General features: G+C 42.8%; 1 protein-coding gene and 1 long non-coding RNA gene across 3 annotated transcripts in view; one reads left to right on the top strand and one right to left on the bottom strand.

Annotated features, from left to right (window-relative positions):
• Positions 1–24,629, bottom strand: part of LOC309335165 — a 317,841-nt gene that overhangs the window by 256,185 nt on the left and 37,027 nt on the right. The gene's annotated exons all lie outside the window — the stretch shown is intronic.
• Positions 1–24,629, top strand: part of CA10 (carbonic anhydrase 10) — a 339,473-nt gene that overhangs the window by 298,647 nt on the left and 16,197 nt on the right. For both annotated transcript variants that reach the window (XM_081849907.1, XM_081849906.1), the window contains 2 exons: positions 13,548–13,643; positions 16,323–16,395. In XM_081849907.1, the coding sequence (XP_081706033.1) occupies positions 13,548–13,643; positions 16,323–16,395 (169 nt within the window). The remainder of the gene's footprint in view (positions 1–13,547; positions 13,644–16,322; positions 16,396–24,629) is intronic.

The raw sequence follows: 24,629 nt of genomic DNA, 5'->3' as shown, positions 1-24,629 counted from the left end.
TCCTTCAGGTATACATTTATATCCCACCTTTTCTTCAAGAAGCACAAGATGGCCTTCATGCTTTCTCGCTCTGTAGTTTGTTTCCACAACCACCCTGTAAGGTAGGTTAGGCTGAGGGATAATGGCCATTCTGAGGTCACCAATCAGCTTCATTGCCAGGTGGGATTTTGAACCATGGTGTTCCAGGTCCCAGTCCATTATGCGAATCATTCTCAGTTCAGCTGGTTTGCTGGTAGAGTGAGAGATGGATAATGTAGTTATTTCAGATGGAAGCAAAATTGCCCTTTGTGTTTAGATTCATTCAGTGGCATTTTTCTAGAAAAAGAGGGGCCGGAACTCACCATGTTGTCTTGCAATGGCATCAACCTGAGAGGTGCCAGAACTGACTTCCAGTGAGTTCCAGCTGGGGGGGGGGGAGCCCTGGACTCATCATAATATCATCTCCGATCATGGCTTTTTGTAGCTGTTCAAACATCTACAAAGCTGTTTGGCCAGAGACAAAGGAAATGAATAGGGACATCAGAGACATCATGTATTCACCTTCATCCCCCCCCCTTTTAAAGCCTCTATCAGTTTCCACCTTCTGTTAGGCACCATTTTCCACTGTCATTTTCCAAATTTTGTTTCTGTTGCCAGCCAGAACTATGCTGCTTTGCTACAGAATGAGAGTTTCCCCTTACTGACCTGCTGAATTCTTGCTTTAGTAATAGGAAAAACCGTAATATAGATTACTCTTAGTAAGACTCCTCTATATTTGGATTGCTCAAAACTGCTGTGTCTCAAACATGCAGTCTTTGGAGATGGAACCAGGATGCATTCTGATTTGGGGGAGGGGGGAATTGTCAGCTAAAATAAGAGTAATTAATCTTAATTCTAACCCTCTCCCTGAAAGAAAGAACAAAAAAGAGGCTTTTTTCCTCAAGGGAAGCAAAGAAGGCTCAGTTCTGTGGCAAATTAATCTTACAAAGGGAATCTTCCGAAGAAAATCAATAGCTTATAACAAGGGCTTGGAAGCTCAAAACCAGAACTGAAAGGGGATTTTTCTCTGCAGTCTTCACTGTAAACAATGCTCTTGGTGCTATATTATGGGGGGGGGGTGTTGAAACTCTCTGTAGCTATAATCTGCTCCTTCTAGTTCTCCACTGAAAATGTGTAGTTGTTATACAAATGAAGTTCAAGCTAATATTCGCAATGACTTGCTAAAATGATTGGTGCCCTAACAATGGTTGTAGTTATAATAGTAAAGGTAAAGGGACCCCTGACCATTAGGTCCAGTCGTGACCGACTCTGGGGTTGTGGCGCTCATCTCGCTTTATTGGCCGAGGGAGCCGGCGTACAGCTTCCGGGTCATGTGGCCAGCATGACTAAGCCGCTTCTGGCAAACCAGAGTAGCGCACAGAAATGCCGTTTACCTTCCAGCCAGAGCGGTACCTATTTATCTACTTGCACTTTGACGTGCTTTCGAACTGCTAGGTTAGCAGAAGCAGGGACCGAGCAATGGGAGCTCACCCCGTCACGGGGATTCGAACCACCGACCTTCTGATCAGCAAGTCCTAGGCTCTGTGGTTTAACCCACAGCGCCATCCGCATCCCTTTTAGTTATAATAGTAATATACCATTAATGCATATGGTGTTTCAGAGTTTACTAAGCAAAAAAGACTAATTCCCGCTCCCTAAGATATTCCATACTGGAAGGAACTTATTTATCCAGTAGGTATCCATATTTTCAGGTTCTCAGTTCTGTACATCTCAGAAACTTCCAAGCTAGGTAAGGGATAAGATGCAAGTTCGGAGACGAGGTTCACATTTCAGACTAGTGTCCATGTGATTTTTCTCACCTCCACTTCATACTCATAAATGCATTGGCACAAATGTATAAAATATTCATTCAGCAATTTAAACAGCTGGTCAGAATTGTGTCTCAACCAATATCATGGTTCAGAGACTTCCTTATGGTCTGGATACCCCCAATAAACTGTCAAGACCTGTCAAGGCTTCCAGAGATGGAAGTAGACAAGGACTCCTCCTGAGAAATCATGGACCACACATGAGCAAGACATGGGGAATAAAGGGGCAACCAGATGGAATACCTGGGCTCAGCTATACAGCTGCAAATAGAACGTTTTAAGTGCATTATATAAATGTGACACAAGATGGTGCTAGTGAGCTAATGGCAAATTCCATATATATTTCAAAACTTGTTTTAAAAAAGCATTTTCACAGCATTTTTTAAATATGTATGTGTAGATTCAGCCCCTGATACCTCACCCAAGACAGGGGATCTGCAGGATCGGGGGACATAATGCCACCTCCAGCTCTGGAGACCCCATAACCAGCATTAGGTCTTGAAGAACAGTGTGATCAGACAAAGCAACCTGGATAGTCTCTTGCACTTATGTTGACAACCAATTTATAGAAGTACAGTGGTACCTCGGGTTACATACGCTTCAGGTTACATACGCCTCAGGTTACAGACTCTGCTAACCCAGAAATAGTGCTTCAGGTTAAGAACTTTGCTTCAGGATGAGAACAGAAATCGTGTGTGGCAGCGGTGGCAGCAGGAGGCCCCATTAGCTAAAGTGGTGCTTCAGGTTAAGAACAGTTTCAGGTTAAAAATGGACCTCCGGAACGAATTAAGTACTTAACCCTAGGTACCACTGTGTATCCATTTGTAGCCAGAGAGAGACAAGGAGAAGTTAATACGCAGAGGTGAACGAGAGGGGGGTTGTTTTGTTTTGGTTTTTATTATGTATTTTGTGATTTTATATTGTAACTGCCCTGAGACCTGCAAGTATAGGGTGCTATACAAATTTAATAAATAATAATAAAAAGAGGGAGGGAGTGGGGCACAGAGGCCTCAAACTCCTGTGCAAGATTTTTGAATGCCCAGACTTCACCCCGCAGTTAACATGCAGAGACCCGGGTTTAAATGCATGATTCAGACTCTACCGTACGTAGTTTAACATGCATCAATTTAATAACCAGAGGCATTCTCCCAATAATAGACATACCTGTCAAGGCACTTACTGTTAATACAAACTATATTGAGACAAACAAGCGACCTCGAGGCAGAGCACACTTTGCCATCAGCGCCTTCTCTTTTAAATCAAGCATTTGTCAGGCTGAGTGTCTCCACTGATCGTAGCTGTGTTAGGAACAGCAGGGAAGATTGATGATAAACCAAGCGTTGGGTCTCAAGCCATTTAGACAGAGCTCTTGAGGTGACACTACAAAGTAAAGCAGCCTCGCAGGATCTTTTAAAGATATTTATTTCAAATGCTAATACCTGTTTTGTGAAAAGAAGGAAAACACAGAAATAGCTTTCAAATTGCCGGTTTGTTTGGTTTTTTGTGCTAAGCTGAGGAACCAATCATGGAGCTGTATTCACACACACACACACACACACACACACACACTATAAAAATGCTTTGAAACAGAACAGCCATCAAGGGCACATATAAATGGATTTTCTCCCAATTGGGGTGGGAAGAGTTCAAGCCAGTCTTCTTTGGTGATCACTCTTAGCCGAGTAAGATTGTCTTCCATGAACACGGTCTTAACATTGAGTCCGTAAGTGACTGTGACCAATTCTGGATCCACATATTCTTCCACAGTGGGGACATAGGATTCTGGGCAGGAGTTGATCACGGTGTGGATTTGCCAAGTGTGCCTTCCTCTTAGCACGTTTCTCCCTTTTGTCCTGAGTTTGAGTGTCTTCAAAGCCCATGAGACCTTTGGTAGAGGCTGTCCTCCAGTTGGAGCACTCGCAGGCCAGTGTTTCCCAGTTGTCGGTGTTTATACTACCTTTTTTTAGATTTTCCTTGGGAGTCTTTAAACCTCTTTTGTTGACCACCAGCATTACGCTTTCCATTTTTAAGTTCGGAATAGAGTAGTTGCTTTGGAAGACGATAATCTGGCATCCATACAACATGACCAGTCCAACGAAGTTGATGTTGAAGAACCATTGCTTTGACACTGGTGATCTTTGCTTCTTCAAGTACACTGGCATTAGTTCGCCTGTACCCACAACTCAAGGGCCGAAACACTTGAGGCGCTACAAGGGTAATTTCTTACTGTCTCTTGTCTGACAGGTTCCTAGGGCCACATGTCAGATTCCTCATGGCCCACAGAGGACTCTGGCTGCAGCATCCCTGGCCTGAATTTACATGTCAATTAGATAAAAGGAGGAGGAGATACAGAAAGGGTGCCCCCTGGGTAGGAGAAACTACTCACCATCACACGCTCTGCCTTTGTGCTTAAAATCAAGAACCTGACAGTAAAACACAGTGGCAAGGGAGCGATGCTAAAATGTACGGCAGACTGAATAAAAAAATTAAAGACTTAAAAGCCAATCTGTAGTTAACACAAGTTTCACTAATCCATTAATATCTCTACTGTTTCTCCAGAAGGTGGCAGAGCAGCTTTTATTTTATTTATTTTTTAATTTAATTTTCAAATTTACAAACAATTGTCAAACAAAACAAAAAGAGAATTCCATAAATTCCCATGTACTTCCCTCCTTCTCTTTGTGGGTCCTATTGTTAATCATTTCCTCCTGCATCTTTTATGATAATCCGAATCTTTTACCTCTCCATTGTGCCCAAAATTCACCATTAAAATACAAGTGCAAATTCCAATTCTACTAACGATTTTAAGTGTTTGCAATGTTTCTTAAGGTAAATTATAAATTTTCCCCATTCCTTATTAAAATTTTGGTCTCCCTGATTTCTGATTCTTCCGGTCATTTTTGCCATTTTGGCATAATCCATCAACTTCATCTGCCATTCTTCTCTGGTATATTCTTTCCATCTCTGAGCCAATAACATCTGTGCAGCCGTGGTTGGATACATAAATAATATTTTCAGCACCTAGGCTTCAGGTTTTTTTAGCAAAAGTTGTTTTAAATATTTTTTCAACTCATTATATATCATTTCCCAAAATTCTTTTACTACCTTACATTTCCACCACATATGATAAAAGGTGCCTTCTTTTTGTGTATCTTCTTATTATCTTTCCTTTACAGTGAAGTGTTATCAATAATAATAAAATAATAATAATTTTTTATTTATACCCCGCCCTTCCCAGTTCAAAAACCGGGCTCAGGGCGGCTAACAACAAATTTAAAACACTTAAATTATAAAAGCAGCATAAAATACAGTATAAAAACATGAATAACAATAAAATTCAAAAATCAATTTAGGGAAAATTAGCATTAGATAATCCCCAGGATTGGGCCAACAAGGAGGCCAGGGGAGAATTAGCAGTAGTGTCTCAGAGTGGGTGATCTTCATAAAAGGGGAGGAGGAGGGAAGGGAAGGGAAATAAAAGATCAGGCTGAATTCAAATTAAAGGCCAGGCGGAATAGCTCTCTTACAGGCCCGATGGAAGGAGGTTAAATCCTGTAGGGCCCTAGTCTCATGGGACAGAGCATTCCACCAGGTTGGAGCCATCACTGAAAAGGCCCTGGCCCTGGTAGAGGATAGTCTGACTTCCTTGGGGCCCGGGACCTCTAAACTATGGTTGTTCATGGACTTTAAGGTCTCTGCGGGGCATACAAGGAGAGGCAGTCCCGTAGATATGAGGGCCCTAAGCCACAAAGGGCTTTAAAGGTCAATACCAGCACCTTGAACCTGACCATATACTCCACCGGGAGCCAGTGCAACTGGTAAAGCACTGGGTGAATATGCTCCCATGGCAGAGACCCCGTGAGGAGCCTCGCTGCAGCATTCTGCACCCGCTGGAGTTTGTGGGACTTGCTACTTTGGCTACTTGCCACACAATGGCTATACAGTGGTACCTCAGGTTACATATGCTTCAGGTTACATACGCTTCAGGTTACATACTCTGCTAATCCAGAAATAGTGCTTCAGGTTAAGAACTTTGCTTCAGGTTGAGAACAGAAATCGTGCTCCGGTGGCGCGGCAGCAGCAGGAGGCCCCATTAGCTAAAGTGGTGCTTCAGGTTAAGAACAGTTTCAGGTTAAGTACAGACCTCCGGAACGAATTAAGTACTTAACCTGAGGTACCACTGTACTTTGCCTCCACGGTCAGAGGCAGCAATGCATTTAAATACCAGTTGCTGGAAAGCACAGATGGGGAGAGTGGTGTTGTCCTCAGGTGCTGCCTGAGGGTTTTCTGTAGGCAACTGCTTGACCCCTGTGAGAACAGGATGAGATGGGTCATTGGTTTGATCCAGCAGGAATCTTCTTATGAAGCAGCCATTCTTGAATTTCAGTGAATCGCCATTCGTCAGCTCATTAAGTCCATTTGAGACCCAGTAGTCGAGACTGGTCAGGATGTTCCAGAAGGGAATTGCCCCGCACTGAGCATGCATTCCACTTCAGTTACCGCAGGCCCTCCTTGCTATGGGGTTCTTAAAAGTCATCTTAGGCTGGGAACTCAAAGGTTTGCCGTTTCAGAGCTCTTAGACTTGTTTCTCCACCTTCATCTGGTGAAATGCCCACTGCGTGAAATTATATTGGGTTTACGTCGAGATGGAACAAAAACTCAGGGTCCATTCTCAATGGTTGGCTCGCCACACATACCAACTGGTCCTAGATAATTTCCCAGTAGCTTGTGTGGGAATGTTAAGGATAGTAGGCAAGGATATATTGAATAAGTTTTATCCTTCCTTTACTCACACTAGTAAGTGATGCAGCATAGCAGATTCCCCTTAATATCGCTGGAAGCTAGTTTGCAGATTCGTTTGAATATCTTAGTTAAGATTGTTTCCTGGTGTCCCCTTTGATCCCTCTTAAGAAAATAAAGACACAAGAGTCTTTCTGAGTAAAGTAATGAAAATTTTACTCACATTTCAGTTCACAATATGATCCCTGAAAGGCAGGCTTTACTTAGCGGTTACATAAATCAGGATCTGATTTCTTTCCGCAGGGCCTGTAAGACAGAGTTGTCCCGCCTGGCCTTTGGCTTGGAATCAACTTGATCCCCTCCCCCTCTTTCCTTTTTATATAATAATAATAATAAAAATAAAAATAAAAATAAAAATAAAAATTAATAATAATTTATTATTTGTACCCAGCCACTCTGGGCGGCTTCCAACAAAGATGAAAAATACACTAAAATGTCACATATTAAAAACCTCCCTGAACAGGGCTGCCTTCAGATGTCTTCTGAATGTCAGGTAGTTGTTTATCGCTTTGACATTTGATGGGAGGGCGTTCCATAGGGCGGGTGCCACTACCGAGAAGGCCCTCTGCCTGGTTCCCTGTAACTTGGCGTCTCGCAGTGAGGGAACCGCCAGAAGGCCCTCGGAGCTGGACCTCAGTGTCTGGGCAGAACGATGGGGGCGGAGACGCTCCTTTTTCCTTTCTCCTTCTGTGATGGAACTCCTGTTTGGGGACTTCCCTGGCTTTTTTCTGGCCCACGTAGGACCAGTCTGGATAGTTGGCCTTGGTGAAGATTTGACCTTTTCATCCCCCAAAAAGTTTTTGATTTGAGTTTCTACTGAAATGAGGCTGCATTTTAATGTTGTATTTTAATCTTGTTTTTAAGTTGTATTTTAGTCAATTGTTTTTATACCTGGTGTTAGCCATCTTGGCTGGGGAGGGTGGAGTATAAATTAAAAAAAATATATATTATTGTTATAAAGAAACTGTGAGTTCATCTCATATGGAGACTGAACCCATGTGCTGCTGGCTGAGAGATAGCAGACAGCAGACAGCAAAATTACATTAAGGTAACACAAAATGGCTGCAGGGGAAAAACAACAAGACTGCAAGTGAAAAAATGGCTGCATGACTCGGTTCTTTTATGGAGTCAGCCAGAGCCATGCCCATCTCCCAGGTCACATGCAGGGAGAGAAGCTCCAGACCAGTGGAATAGGAAGTTACACTGACTGGATGTCCCCCTTCCTGTGCCCACTCTAGGGAAATAAGGAATGTTGCATTTGACTGTACCAATGGATTACATCACACAGATTGATCATCTGTGCACCAAAACTCCTAGTTCTATGGACAATTTCCTCCTCTGCTGTAGGCAACCTACCACATAGTCCAGCCCCTCCTTATTCCTTCATTCTCACGTACTCAAACGCACACCCTTTCGTTTTGAGTGATTCTTCTTCCCACAACCTTCATTTCTTCTTGCTCCTGGTCTTTCTTCTTTCAACATCCTTTGTCTTCCTCTCTGACCCAAGATAGTAGGAAGAAATTAGATCAAAGACAGATGGTTCTCTTTGTTCCTATACTTCCCCATTACCACAGCATCCTGATTTTTCCTTTCCTCTCTCTCTCCCTTTCGCCCCCATCTCTTGTGGCCCATTTATTTTACAAACAGCCATTTTAATGTCATGAATTACTCCAGCTGTAATGAAATAGGAGTTGTTACAATCCCCATCTGCTAAGTTGATTTAAAGTAGTTGGCCTTTCATTATAAATGGTGTTTAAATCTACTTGCCATGAGATTTTAAGTCAATTTTATTATTAAAATGGCTGATGTATTTAATTAATTTAGCCAAAAATCAACAAGAAGTTAAGTACACAGAAGGGTAGGAGATTCGGGAGCCTACAATCTGGGGAGCCAAAGTGGATCACAATTTAGTTAAACCTTGATCACATAAATTATTTGGAACATCTCTGGAGTGGGGATAATTACTTACTGCCTACTCATAAATACCTCCATTAATATGATTGCATAATACTACATTCACTATATTAACTTTTCCAAGCTAGGAAGGGCTAGAGGACATGTAGGTCATACTAAATTTCTCGGACATTCACGTGCAGTTATGTTGTGCCCCAAACATGCATTCTTATGTTGTACTCTTTACAGAGGAGGGAATGTGGGGACCATGGAAAAACCCAGGGGTGTTGAAAGGGCTGAAAAATTGGTCGAACATTTTGTATAAATTGCATTGTATATAAGTGTCCCAGTTCCTGGGAACTATTCACATATCCAAATTTGCTGGGCCTAGAACACTGGATTCCCAATAAATGGATTCAGAGCAACCACAGAAAATGCTGCACAATATCGTCACTGAATCAAACAGTAAAAGGTGGTACAGACTTTAGACCAGGGGTGGGCAACCTCAGGCCCAGGGGACAAATATAGTCCTACAGGTCTCTCTGTCAAGTTCTCATGACTCCCACGAGACCACTACTTCATACTCTTCTTGGGAGCTGTAAACCACAGGGCTGGGAACTCGTGTTTCCCTCATAATGTGTGCCCCAATCCCATTAGCTGTACAGTGGTACCTCGGGTTACAGACGCTTCAGGTTACAGACTCTGCTAACCCAGAAATGGTACCTCGGGTTAAGAACTTTGCTTCAGGATGAGAACAGAAATTGTGCGGCAGCAGCGGGAGGCCCCATTTCCTAAAGTGGTGCCTCAGGTTAAGAACAGTTTCAGGTTAAGAACAGACCTCCAGAACGGATTAAGTTCTTAACCCGAGGTACCACTGTAGTAGCATCTCAGTGAAAACCTCTCTCATCAGCGTTGTTAGACTTCAGTGTAGCCATGGGGAAACACAGCCAGATGGGCAGGGTATAATTATTATTATTATTATTATTATTATTATTATTATTATTATTATTTTATTCTGTTGATCACACAAACTCTTCTTTCAGGAGTGCACATCCAGCATTTGTTTGTTACACAGACGGCCTCACAATTACAGAATCAGGACCTGAACGCTGTCCACAACCCTTTTGGGCTCATTATGCCTTATAATCGCAGCTCTTTTCCTTGAAGCAACATGGATAACTCCATCTCTGAGAGTTAGCAGAGAGGAAAATCCAGCAAGCCAAAGGTCATCACCTCTTTCTTCCTGAACTCCTTGGCTGCCCTTGGCTTCTGGAGTGAGTGCTAGGAAATAAAGATGAAACCCTTTGCTACCAAGTCCAAAAAAATGCCAACAGGGGCACAATCCCGAAGTCTAAAGATGTTTTAATAATAAAAAAAGTACAATAAAATCATAAACCCGTGGCTAATGAGCCTGTGCCCTCTTGTCACCATTTAGTGGGAAATCTCATTAATTCTTTACAAGGCCCTTTAGAAGACAGACCACAATAGGATTGTACTAATGTTTCCTCCAGCTCTGCTGGCTGTCAAAACTCTGTAGATGACTTCATTGCCTTTGACATTTTTACTTCTGTCCGGTTTAGTTTGCTTGCTTGAAAAAATAACCTACTGTGTCAAACGCTAAAAAAAAGGTCAAGCATTCTTTTTCTCATCTGATGGGTTATAAACTAAGATAAATTAATACAGTGCACCAACCATGTTGACCTTCCTATTAAAATCTGCCTGCTTTAGACATTCTTTTTCTCTCTCTAGCAATTAAATTGAAGTTCTACATAGCTCTCTTCACTACTCAAGCCACAGTCAGACTTCTCTAGCCAAAAGCAGCAGATAGAAAGCATTTCGCCACCCAGTCACATGATCCAGGGGGTGATTTTGCTACGAGGACACATGGTCCAAGAGGAGTTCAGTGTGGCAGAGATGCTGGGATCAACTCTCAGAACTGGGAGAGACAGTGACGGATGCCTTTCAGGACTGCATGCTGTTGTCACGGTTTTATTGCACGCTGCAAATGATGCCTCCTCAAGCTTGGAGTTCTTGCTTGTGAACTTGGACCAGTTGGAACCAAAAGTGTTATCTCAGCTGTCCCAAAAACGCATAAATGAAAGCCCTTGAATGACAAGGTGGGCTGCAGATTTCCCAAGACAACCAAAGATAAAGGGCCCCTACACAATTCCAGAGTGGAAGTGCTAAGACGGTTGGATGGTTGGAGTCTTGCACTCCTCCTGCCATCAACTCCTGCAGCCAAGCTGGTGCCAAACGTATTGCTCTGTTTTCCTTTGGACCACATCAGCGAGGCCAAGTGGGGAGGGTCTTATCATCTGGGCAACCCAGGACTTCCATACACACGGCATCAGCCCAGTATACCTGAAGGAACGTCTCCACCCCAATCGTTCTGCCCGGATGCTGAGGTCCAGCTCTGAGGGCCTTCTAGCGGTTCCCTCACTGCGAGAAGCTAAGCTACAGGGAACCAGGCAGAAGGCCTTTTCGGTAGTGGCGCCTGCCCTGTGGAATGCTCTCCCATCAGATGTCAAAAATAACTACCTGACATTTAGAAGACATCTGAAGTTTTTAATGTGTGACATTTTAATGTATTTTAATCTTTGTTGGAAGCTGCCCAGAGTGGCTGGGGAAACCTAGCCAGATGGGTGGGGTACAAATAAATTATTATTATTATTATTATTATTATTATTATTATTATTATTACTATTATTATTATTATTATTTAATTTATTATACACACTGCCCAGGCTTGCATCCCGGGGAGGTCACTTGGGTGCTGCTGATGCAGCAGTTTGACTTCACCCCTGGAGGTGCACTCCATTGTCCCTCAAGCCAGATGGATTCCAATGACAACAGTTGGTGGGGGCGGCACAGGCAGAGCAGCATTCCTCCCCTGCCTTGTGGACACCACTCACCGCTGCTGTTTCTGGAGAGGGGGAGTGGAAGGGGTGGTGCAGACCTGGCAGCAGAGCCCATCTGATGCTCGTGCCGCCATGCCCGGACTGCACCCGACTCCGTTCACTTTGCCTTTCTCAGGAATTGGCAGCAATGCTCTGTGTCCAGAAGGCTGGTGAGCAACGCCAACCTGCCTCCCCACTTCACTGACCACAACCACATTGATAAGTCGCATCATTTGTGTCCTGATTTATAAGATTAAGTATATAATCTTAATGTTGGGGGTTCTGCTCCAGTCTATTTCTCCATATATGAAGATATAACAATGCCAGTCAACAAGGCCTCCTCTCACAACGCCTGGTCTGTTTTCTCGCCCCATTTGCTCGAAACCTAACAAATATGGTTCCCTCTTTGTACCGTCCAGAGCTTCCATTTTTCTCAATGTTTTGTGATGAATCCATTGCTGTAGTGCCCACAAGTTGCAGGCAATTACCATTTAACAATCTACATATTTAATCCCACTCAAATGGTTGACAGCGTGTGCTTCGTATGTTCTGGCTTTGCTTCTTGGTGGTGCTGATAGCAGTTACTCACCACGATGGATTTTATTGTGTTGAAAGCAAGGCAACCCCCTTTCCCCCAAAAGGCTTTGCAATGAAGAATTTGGTTTACAAAATGAAGAGTGGTTTTAAATGAAAGATCTTGGTGGGAAAGCAGAAGGCAGGAGATATGCACAGGAAGAATACCAATTTGAAAGGTAGATGGCTAGGAACTTCTAGTTAAAGGATTCCAGTGATTCAGATCCCTCTGCCAAAATCCTGCACACTTTTAGCAACCTACAGGTATTTTAAAGCTGGGTTGCCATATGTCCAAAATTTCCCAGACATATCCAGAATACTGCAGCCTCAAGCAGGGTCTGGAAATTGGCAGAAAACGAACAAAAAAAGCTCAGTAACTTTTATGCCTGGATCTTCACTTTTTGAAATACGGCAACCTACTCCAAAGTGTACTGTTTATCATATGCAATATATCTTCACATAGCCTAGTTTAATGGGCAGTCACTGCCCCAAGGTGAGGATGGTGGAGAATCTCTGTATTCAAAAATAATTGCATGGTTTACATCACTGCTGCATAATTTTTGTCCCAGAGAACCAAAGAGGTCTTTTGCATGTTTCAATATACAGTGGTACCTCAGGTTAAGTACTTAATTCATTCTGGAGGTCCGTACTTAACCTGAAACTGTTCTTAACCTGAAGCACCACTTTAGCTAATGGGGCCTCCTACTGCTGCCGTGCCGCCGGAGCACGATTTCTGTTCTCATCCTGAAGCAAAGTTCTTAACCCGAGGTAATATTTATGGGTTAGCGGAGTCTGTAGCCTGAAGTGTATGTAACCTGAAGCGTATGTAACCTGAGGTACCACTGTATATTGGGGCCTGTAGGGTAGCTGTCCCCTGAGCATTTGTTTTTGGGTGGGTCGGGGGGGGGGGAATGTGGATTGTGTGTGGACTCAGGCAGCAACCATGTAAAGAGCATAGTTCCTGCGAGACAATTGGCGGGTTGTATTCCACATGGCATGTGACAAGTGGCACAGCTCTGGTTGTTATGCACAGTTTTGAAGTCTGGGTCAAGTTCTGAGCATTGTTTTCAGTTGTTCATCCTGCGTTGCTATTGCAAACCTTAACCACCAGCTTCTACCTCTCATGCTTGTGCAAAGGGCCCGTCTCCAGCCCTCCATCCTTTGCAGACTGGGATGCAGAAAAACAGACACACTCCTGGGCTACGGCGCTACGGCAAGCAGCAGAACAGTGCCGACCTCTGTGGTGCATTTTGCATCTTAATGTGTTAAATTCACTTATTGACAATAGAGAGGAGGAACAACTGGTGCAGCGCCAGTACAAGCCAGATGGTCACTGCAATTATTAAAATTATGCGGGCTGCAAAATCTCCAGGATAAAAGGAGGAAGGGGGGGGAGTGCTATTATGAATTTACAAGCTTGGTAGGAGATCGCATTGCAAACAAATCTGAATTTCTAAAAAGGATATTTGTCGTTTTGAAAGACAGCAGTGGGTTTGATTCTCCAGTATTTATTATTTGCTTTCCCCTCTATCCTTAGGTTCAACTAATCCACTATAACCATGAGTTGTATACAAATGTTACAGAAGCTGCAAAAAGTCCCAATGGCTTGGTGGTAGTTTCTATATTTATGAAAGTAAGTATCGTACAATTTCATCTGTGTTGAGTTACATTCCTTTCAGACGGTTGTAAGAAATTAGGAGCATTGGTGGCTGCTCGTATTTAAACCTTCTTCCAGTGCATTCCCAATACATATCAACACAAAAGTAAGGCCCAGGTGTTTACAGGGTTGCAGCCTAAGTAGATTGCTGGTAGATTGCTTTAATAGCTGGTAGATTGCTTCAGTAGCTTTGTGCACCATACCTTAGGATGAAAAATGATCACTGTGGCTCATTACTCGGTGTGAAATTCAATTGCAACAGCCCATTTCCATTTTTTCAAAAGCATATGGAGATGTTTTGATTCCAAAGATGCTTTTAGAACATCCACTATGGCCCTCTTTCAGGCTGCAGTCCTGTACCCCCATTGAACTCAAAAGAACTTACTTCTAAATAGATATTGATAGGGTTGCACTGTTACTGCCTCTGTGCTTATCTGATCCTCTTTCCCTCCCACTTTTTAACATATGGTATTAGAGTGGATGTTTCTGTGGCCATATTTGTTTGATGCACACTGGATGTCAGTATATGCTAAAAGGGATTTCATATTAAATTCAGAATTACTACTTTGAGTCCTTAAAGCCCCAGTAAATAATCAAAGCTTCACTTGGCAAGGTACATAAACTTGGGGTGAAGGCAGATATAATATTCGAAGAGCATTTATTTGTATGTCTACATGTTTGTGTTCTGGGGTCAGCTCTGAGAAACTTGTCCTGTTCATTTTCATTCTGATTTTTTTTTAAAAAAAGAAGAAGCCCGAGGTACCTATTGGTTAGCACTCATGACATCACCAACCCACTGCCCAGTCCCCAGTTTTGCAACTTTAAAAAATATTCTGTAGTAAAGTGGATGAATATATATTTGAATATGTTATGTATATATTCGTCTGAAAATATACATTCTGATTTTAAATCCTTTGCATATAACTAAGTCCAACAGGTGGAGGAGAATGGTGTCAAACAGATGAGTAACAGGCAAAAAAATTGTGGAAATTATCATAAGGGGCAATTGCAGGCTGCCCTTTAAAAATAAAACCTGAGGATCTTTATATCTCTGCCCATACATTGATTCAACAGTATTTTCCACTTTAAATGCAATATTCTTTGCTGCTCTGCCACCTTCGCTGTAATTCCCTGCTGGACAGTGTCCTGGAAACATATTCAGCCACTTTATCTGAAGTAACTTACCAGAATGTATGGCAGTGTATGACCACTAACCATTGAGGACCAACTTACCCACTCCCAATGAACTTGGCTCTTACATTATTTGAGCGTGGATATTTGGCAAGAAGAAGCAAGTGTAGGACTCTGAATCACGTCCAAACAGCTGGAGGAGGGTTGGGGAGGCTGTGAGTTGGGGAGGTGTTTAACCCTTCCTCGCCTACTGCTTCCCCCTGAATTGCCCTCCCTCCAGCCATCCCCTCTCCCGAATATGGGTTCTCAGATTTGTGTTTGCTATAGCAAGGGAAACAGTGGCTTGGGGAGGGGTTTAGCAGGAAAAGCAGTGGGTGGAGGAGGGTTAAGCAAATCCTCCTCCCTACTGCTTTTTCAGCTGGTTCGCAGCCACTCCGGTTGGCAGATCCGATTGTGCTGCCAAACAGATTGTTCAGCCCTCACATTGCATGCTGCCAATGATTAGGCATGTAGGTTTTTTCCACAAATATTTTTTTCTTCTGTAGAATCCCTTTTTCTCTCATCACATTAAATCATCCTGCAGGACCAAGTGATGCTTTGATCTGTTTGTCCTTGGCAAACTGTTTCTTAACTTTTGGAGAAGTTGTTTTTAAAAAAATAAAAATATAATATTTATGTAGAAAAGCTCTGTATGGCACAACTGGAGCTTCTTCCATAACAACAGAAGACTGACCAATAAAATAGGTCTCTCGGTTGCTCAGTTCCAGTCCTACCCTTCTGCCAGTACCAACAATATGTTTCTAGAAAAGAGAGAGAATCGCACTGCTGGGGGGAGGTGGCAGTTGGCAGTGTGAATAGCTGCTTCATGAATTTTGAAGACTTCCTTAGTGGAGAATGTGATTTTTGTACTGAAGAATTCCTAAAAGATAAAGCTTATTGCTTTTCCCCGTATCATCCAAACCCAAGTCAAAATGTCAAGTGCTGATTAACTCCTATATTAAATTTGCAGTCAGGCTCTGCTCAACAACTGTGTGGCCTTGAATCATGACCACAACATGAAAATTTAACCAAGCATCAAAATAAATAGATGCAGAGGCCTGAGGAGAATAAAAGGAGTGGAAGAAACAAAAGAGAAGCAGATTCATAGGTCTGGCAAAGAAGAAAGCATGTTTCGTGTCACAGTGTCTCACACAACCTCAAAGGCCAGAAATGAGGAAGGCACATATATTAAAGGGTTTGAGTATGTTTGCTTTTAGTCGAAACCCATCCTGCCAATTTCTTGAACGTCTCCTTCCTCCGCAGAAGAAAGGCTTCTGTTCTTCTGCCTCATTCACAGGGTGATACAGAATTTCTTTAGAATTATGTTAGGTGCAGAGTTGAGCGCTTCTCCTCAGAAGTTAACTTTCTGCCAATTCCCAAGTTGCACCTTTATTCCACCAATGCCCACCATCCAAACAGATGCACTTTTCCAAAATGAGGTGTTTTTGGTGACCGGTTTTTGACGACAGATTATCTCTCTCACAGGTGTCTGAATCATCAAATCCATTTCTAAACCGTATGCTTAACAGAGACACCATCACCAGAATAACGTATAAAAGTAAGTTTCTTTTTGAAATAAATATATAAAGGGTTCTGGGGGAATCATTCAGTGGGCGCACCTCACATTGTGAGGAATACCTAATCCAAGATTTGGTACTTCCCAAATTGGCTGTGAGTTTATTCAAGTTTTCCTCAGGGGCATTTGGTCGGAGACCATTTTCAAGATAAGTACAGGTATTTTCAGGTGTGGGAGAGAACAGAGATGAACGAAACATTTATTTAATTTATATTTCATAGAATTGTCGAATTGTAGTATTGGAAGGGATCCCGAGGGTCCCTGCAAGGAAGGAATTTCTATTTCAACATTTATAAACGTCCTTTTCAGCCTAAGCCCTTTAAAGTGGTACCAAAAATTCAAACCAGGATCAAAAACGGAAGGCACACAATAAAAAATATGTCAAAGGTAACCATGGGGTGTTTTAAAAAAATAAAGGAGTTACCACACAAGATATGAACAATCTGCTTAGCTGGTGTTAACTTGAGATATAACTTCTAGTTATTCGTGTTTGCTTCAAGCTTTCTCAAAAACATGTCTTTATCATATTAAAGTTTCTGTGAACTTAAATATCAACTGGGTTAATTAAATCTGGACCTAATTATATTTCAACACCACCTAAAAACTGTTAGCAAAGTCAATAAAATAATGCAAATTGAGTCCAGAGAGAGAAGTCTTGATAACACTCTACTGAGCAAATTGAACAAAAACAGTATATAATTTGCGGAGAAACAAGTAGAGTGGTCTTTCTTAGGTCAGGCCTTGTATATAACAAGTAGACATTCATCCAAACATACAGAGGAAAACTCCCTCAGCACTACACAGCCAATCAGAGCACATGCCACGTTGGGTAAAGATCATGCTACAATGCCTGATTGCTAAGCACCCTGGGATCATTAAAACTGATGAAGGGTGAGATATAAATAAAATAAAATAAACAATAAAATAAAAATAAAATAAAATAAATTTGGACATTGTGATAAGCTATGCTTAGATGAAACTTGGTAGTGAGGAGGAGACCTGCATGGGAAGTAAGGCAAGAAGAGAGCCCATAAACCCATTTGCAAAAATTATGCGTCAAGAGCTGTGATGGGTAGCATGCGGCCCAGTTAATAGCATTAGAACATCAGCATTAGAATGCCGTTAGAATAGAGTTGTCAAAGACAGTACATAAGAATTACTTCCTGCAGTAACAAGTATTGATTAGAAGCATTTTCAGGACAAAAAAGAAATGCAAAAAAAAACCCCAAGTTATTGAACGTAATTTCACAGATGTCTTGGATGATGGATTATAGTGTCATTGCACGGGGCGGGGAGATCTAATTTTGTTTCATATATTAGAAGGAATTCCGTGCTGCTTTTAAACAGCTGGCTTCTTTAAAAACCCATGCTTAGGAGTTTCTTTTGTGCAGTCAGTGTTCAGTTTCAGTTTGAAGAAAATAAGAAGTGTCATTCACTTAATTTTGGTTAGGCTAAAGAGTGCGGAATTAGGTTCAAGATGAGGAAAAGTTAATGCAATAATTTAAGCTGTGGTTTTCAAAGCATCACAAAAGATGCTCTACAGAAGATGGGTCAGGAACATCCTAAGAGCCAAGTGCCCCTTGGATTTTCAAAGTGGGATTTTTAGATGAGTGCTTCATTAATTTCCTAGTGATTACTAGCAACCACCCCTCTTTTATACAGTTATGGGAATTCATGGAAATGACTGTAAGTGTGATAAGAACGATACTGATAGTTCTAAAGAATCATTGCTCTAATATTCCAGCTTTTTAAAAGCCAGGAACTGGGGCACTCAAGATTCTGGGTTTAAACTCTCTTTGCTGCACTTCCAGAAGAAACACATTTGTTCTTACAGGAACTAACATCTAAAACTAGTGTTTAAGGGCCTCTCCATCACATATTTAATGTCTTAGGTGCATTCCTACATATAGAAGTATATACATTATTACACAATGGAACTTCCCCTCCCTTTCCTCCTCCCTGATGCGCTATCCAAATAATAATAATAATAATAATAATAATAATAATAATAATAATAATAATAATTCTGCTTTGGAGAATTGAAGGAAACAGAATTGGGGGAAGTGCTGGGGGGAGTGGACAAGTTCCATTGAGCAAGCAGAAATCCTTGTGAATGGGATGGCTTCATTGGATACAACTCTAAGTGAGAAGTTCACAAATTGTCCTAAAGTAGAATAGAGTTGGGCAAAGAATACATACTTCCAGTATGTATCAAGCTCAGAGACCAACAGTGTCAGGAGATATACAAGGCTTCTAGAAGACAGGGTACCAAATTACTTTTGAAGATTATGAGCAGATGATGTATGCCTGCAGTAAAGAGGGCTGGTGAAAGCACATTTTTGATGTCCTGATAGCGCATCAAAAAGTCTGCGTCCAGTAAAGCAAACAGAAGCTGTGCATCCAGCATATGTTGCTAGCATTAGAAGCCTACTAGGTCCAGTTCTCTAGCATCCTTATTTGCTGGACGCTGGAACTACCCTCCTTTCACTCAGATTCCTGCTCATAGGAGATCCCCCAAGTTGTTTCATTAGCTGGTCAACTCTAACTGCCTGGATTTTTGCTGGAGTGATGTTTTGTTTTGTTTTGTTTTGTTGCTGTGGGTATAAAATTCTCAGACTTTTGTGTAGCTGGAATGTACCACTGAGTTACTCGGAACGCAGGTGGCGCTGTGGTCTAAACCACTGCTGCTTGCCAATCAGCAGGTTGACGGTTCAAATCCCCGCGACGGGATGAGCTCTTGTCGCTCTATCCGAGCTCCTGCCAACCTAGCGGTTCGAAAGCATACCAGTGCAAGTAGATAAATAGGTACTGCTCCAGTGGGAAAGTAAACGTCGTTTCCGTGCACTCTGGTTACCATCACGGTGTTCCATTGCACCAGAAGCAGTTTAGTCATACTGGCCACATGACCTGGAAAGCTGTCTGTGGACAAACACCAGCTCCCTTGGCCTGAAAGCAATATGAGCACCGCAACCCCATAGCCACCTTTGATTAGACTTAACCATCCAGGGGTCCTTTACCTTTACCTTTTTTTTAACTGCGTTATTCTTTCCCTCGGGGCCCCACCCAAGACTGACACATGGTTCTCAGACTCACAATGGAATGTGGCCCATTGGTGTAAAAAGGTTCCCAGCCACTGCCCTGATCCCACCATTTTGGGGCTTTCAAAAGCCAGCGCCAGTGAATTTAAACTCGACATGACACACACTGCACAACTGCAGCTTGATCTATGAAACTGACCCACACCGTGATGAACAATTTCCTCTTTCCTTTGCACATGGATCTCCCAAGAAGATGGGCACATTTGGTTTCCATCTCGGCTTCCCACCCTTGGCAGATGTAGTCCTTGTGATAGGGCATCTTCTCCTTGTGCCTACATAGCCCTCCTGCATCAAACTTATGTTTCAAAGCAGGTTGGGTGCCCTTGAGAGGAGTCCTCTTCGCCGTGAGCTTCATCACATTTTGTCTCCTCTGCCTGTTTCAAGTGCAGGCCGGAAATGTCCTACCAAACTCAAAAAAGGTCTTGGGGTCTCATAAAGCTAACCTTAAAATGAGAGGTGAACAGCCAGCCCCAGGAAGAACTATAGTTCTCCTAACCCCCCACACCCTGCCACACTATTATCCGTCATGAATGAAGCAACAGAAATGAGGGCATCTTCGCTGCTGCTGCTACTGCCGCTAAGGGAAAGGGGAGGATCTGTTTGGGTGGTGGTGACAGGATGGTGGGATGTGGTGATCATGGATTGGCTTGGATTTTTACCCAGATGCTCTGTCTCCTGCCTGCTCAGGGAGAATACTCTCAGGCAATCCAAGGGCAGCCTCAGAGAGCCTGGTCCTCTCTCAGATCAGAAGAACTTTTTTCTTCTTTTCTTTTTTTAAAAATAGTTTTTATTAAGTTTCTTACAAATATAACACACATTACAACAAAAAAGAAAGAAAGAAAATCACCAATATAAACAAAAAAGAAAATAAGAAAATAAAAATACGTATCAACAAACACCCAGACAATACAAATTAATTGGCTACTTAAACTTCTAACGTCATAAACATGGTTTTGACTTCCTCTGAGCCTTCCCATCTGAATTTCCTTGTATTTAAATGTAGCAGTTTTCTAATATCATTATTAAAACACAATATTCCAATTAGAATCAAATTTCTTAACTTTTCTTAAAGTTCTAAATCTCAATTATTTCACTAATTCTTACTTTCATCCTAGGCCTATTTAGTACTTTCAAGTAATTTCTAATTTTTAATATTATATTTATTCAAGTAGTCTTTAAATTTCTTCCACTCTTCTTGATGTTCCTTTTCTTTCTGGCTGCGGATTCTTCCAGATCAGAAGAACTTCTTACTCCCCTTGTGCTCATCATCTGTGTCGAAACTCTACATTTCTGCACCTTTTGCAGGCATTCTAATTTTGGGGCTCCTGTTTTTGAAAGACAGAACCCAGAATTCCATCAGTTTTAAAACTTTAACACCTACATTGCAACAACCCTTGGAAGCCACACCATTGATTTCTGGATTAAAATATACAAAGCACGGTTATTTTGCACTTAAATACCTGTGGAGTTATTGGCAGACCAAAAAGTACTGACTACCTATTACGCTACAGGAAGTAAATTGATCTGACGGTGGTTCGAGAGAGTGCCAGGAAATAAATAGTGGATGATTTAGGCTTGGATTATGTTTGTTGTCTTTATGGGTGCATGCAACATCAAGAATAGCATAAGAGCTTGCAGAACTCCTGCAATTCCTTGACCAATTAAGATTTTTGTGCCAAGTCCATTCATTATCGACATGGCAAAGCTAACAGTACAATTATATTGTGATGGAAGATTATACCGATGGTTTTTGACCAGTTATCATGTGGCCATCTGTTAGCTAGCCACTCTTTTCTGTGTGGCAAGTGGCATAGCACAAATCTATGTTGGGCATTCTGTCAAATGTTCAAACCTTGGATAACTAGTTTCAGCCAGCAAACTAAGGCAGAAGTAACATGGTAATTCCTGTGCAGTTTGCTGCAGTCTGGGCTTTGAATACAGTTGTAACTTGGTTGTCGAACTTAATCCGTTCCGGGAGTCCGTTCGACACCCGGAACTGTTCAAAAAACAAGGCGCGGCTTCCGATTGAGTGCAGGAGCTTCCTGCACTCAATCGGAAGCCGTGTTGGATGTTTGGCTTCTGAAAAATGTTTGCAAACTGGAACACTCACTTCCAGGGTTGTGGTGTTTCAGAGCCGGTTTGTTCAGGAGCCAAGCCGTTCGGGGACCAAGGTACCACTGTAATGTGTTCTTTCAAGACCCAAGTGTAAATGTCTTTAGTAGACAACCGAACAAGACCACCATCATGCAACAAATCTGTTTGCTTTACATATTTATATGCCCTCCTGTAACCGTAAAATTTCTAAATGCAGCTTTTAACAAAAAATGTAAATTATATACAAAAAATATAGCATTAAAACCATAGGCCAGGTAAAATTATTTTAAAGCAAGAATTTAAAGCAAGAATAGATTAAATATAAAGGCACCAAAATGACATGAAAGTTAGCACTGGACAAACCTCTCTGGGGAGAACATTCCCAAGCTAGGATGTTTCGACTGTAAAGACTCTTTTCTCACTAGTACTTTTTATTGGCAGCAGTAGTATTAAATTTATATAGCTCTCAGTTGGTAAAGCATGAGGGTATTAATCTCAGGTTCATGGGTTCGAGCCCCACATTGGACAAACTACAGTGGTACCTTGGGTTAAGTACTTAATTCATTCCGGAGGTCCGTTCTTAACCTGAAACTGTTCTTAACCTGAAGCACCACTTTAGCTAATGGGGCCTCCTGCTGCCGCTGTGCTGCCGCTGCGTGATTTCTGTTCTCATCCTGAAGCAAAGTTCTTAACCCGAGGTAATATTTCTGGGTTAGCGGAGTCTGTAACCTGAAGCGTATGTAATCTGAAGCGTATGTAACCCAAGGTACCACTGCATTCCTGCATTGCATGGGGCTGGAATAGTTGACCATAGAGCAGTGGCGTAGCGTGGGGGGTGCAGGGGGGCTGGCCGCACCGGGCGCAACATCTGGGGGTTAGGGTTAGGGGGCGCAAATCCACAGGTTAGGGGGCGCAAATCCACGTGTTAGGGGGCGCAAATTACTTGTCTTGCCCCGGGTGCTGACAACCCACGCTACGCCACTGCCATAGAGGCCCCTTCCAACTCTACAATTCAGTGATTCTGTGTTTCATGGCTTCTAAGACCAAAAACTGGAGACCAAGAACAAAATCGAGAATAAGTTTTCATTGCAGTGGAGAAGAGGTCATCAGATGTCTTATGTGCAGGTTTAATTCACTTTAAAGGGGTCTCAGGCTAAGCCCCCCTTGTGAAAGATGTTGCTCAGCTGCTGCCATTGGGCACAAACAACGCTAGGCTAGATGGACAGACTCTGCACAAGGCAGATTGATGCGTTTTAGGGGCGACATCTCCAGTATTAAAATTTAACAGAGGTTTCATTCCCTCTCATTTTGAGGCTGCGCCTTTCATTTAATGACTCTACCGCGTTGTTTACAGGTGTTTATTTATAATAAAGAGTGGGCATATGGCAGAGCAGATGGACCAATGTTGTCACAATAAAACTCTGTGTGTGTGTGTGTGTGTGTGTGTGTGTGTGTGTGTGTGTGTGTGTTTCAGTGTCCCTGGTTTTTCATTCCGCCAGCAGAAACCACCTCCTTTTTTCACCCAAGCAGTCTCGCTGAAAAAATAATAGGGTGATAACTAGGAGAACTTGGCCTTTAGAATTTGAAATGCCTCATTTTGACTGAACTCTTTGATGCTGTGCATCACACTCCGTGCTTTATAAATAATGAATAGGTGAGAAGAGAGAGAGAGGGAGAGAGAGGGAGAGAGAGAGAAAGAAACCAGGGTGAGTCAGAAACCAGTCACTGGCTTGAAAAACAAACAAACCAAAATCACCCTGAGCCACACGTAACTATTGCAAAAGGATGGTTTCCTTTCCAATCTTCATTGCAAATAGGGCTGAGGTCATATCTGGCTGTTACCTTATTTTTCGCTCTATAAGAGGCACCAGTGGGGACGCGGGTGGTGCTGTGGGTAAAACCTCAGTGCCTAGGACTTGCCGATCGTATGGTCGGAGGTTCGAATCCCCGCGGCAGGCTGAGCTCCCGTCGTTCGGTCCCAGCTGCCTCCTGCCCACCTAGCAGTTTGAAAGCACCCCTAAGTGCAAGTAGATAAATAGGTACCGTTTTATAGTGGGAAGGTAAACAGCGTTTCCGTGTGCGGCACTGGTGCTGGCTCGCCAGGTGCAGCTTCGTCACGCTGGCCACGTGACCCGGAAGTGTCTCTGGACAGCGCTGGCCCCCCGGCCTCTTAAGTGAGATGAGCGCACAACCCTAGAGTCGGTCACGACTGGCCCATACGGGCAGGGGTACCTTTTACCTTTTTACCTTTTAAGACGCACCAGACCACAAGACGCACCTAGTTTTTGGAGGAGGAAAACAAGAAAAAAAATATTCTGAATCTCAGAAGCCAGAACAGCAAGAGGGATCGCTGCGCAGTGAAAGCAGCAATCCCTCTTGCTGTTCTGGCTTCTGGGATAGCTGCGCAGCCTGCATTCGCTCCATAAGACGCACACACATTTCCCCTTACTTTTTGGGAGGGAAAAAGTGAGTCTTATAGAGCAAAAAATACGGTATATTGTGACCGTCTTTCAGTCCAGTAACACTCCTGGAGTGACTTTGTGCTTTTCAGCTGGCATGGGGGGGAAACCGCCCTGCTGGGGGGTCTCTGCAATGAAGACAGAGCATGTGAATAAAATAAAATGAAGCCCATGAAGTGGGAGAAGAGATGTGGGGGAGCAAAGGAGGCACCCACACTAACTGCGGGTCCCCCAAAGCCTTGCCAAATATCTCGCATCTGGCAGGGATGCCTTGCCTTGTCTTCCCCACTCATTCCACCACCGCAGTTCAGGCGCATCATGCATGCATGATGCCTGCCTCCTCACGAGTTCCATCTTTGGGAAGCTAAACTTGCGAGACGAAAGCAGCCTCACGTCCCGAGCCCTTCGCTTGAGTCAGGGTAATAATGTGGGTCACGGAAGCAGAGTGATGAGGTTCATGGAAATAGCAGCTGCTATAAGTAGGAAACAAGACTTGGAGTCAGGGCTTCCTCTTCCCTTGGGATCACAAAACCAGGGTGGATTTGATTTAAATCAAATCAATTTA

Source organism: Podarcis erhardii (genome assembly GCF_964252035.2).
Source record: "Podarcis erhardii genome assembly, chromosome: 2".
Taxonomy (NCBI): Eukaryota; Metazoa; Chordata; class Lepidosauria; order Squamata; family Lacertidae; genus Podarcis; species Podarcis erhardii.
This window is presented reverse-complemented; position numbering and strand designations above follow the sequence as displayed.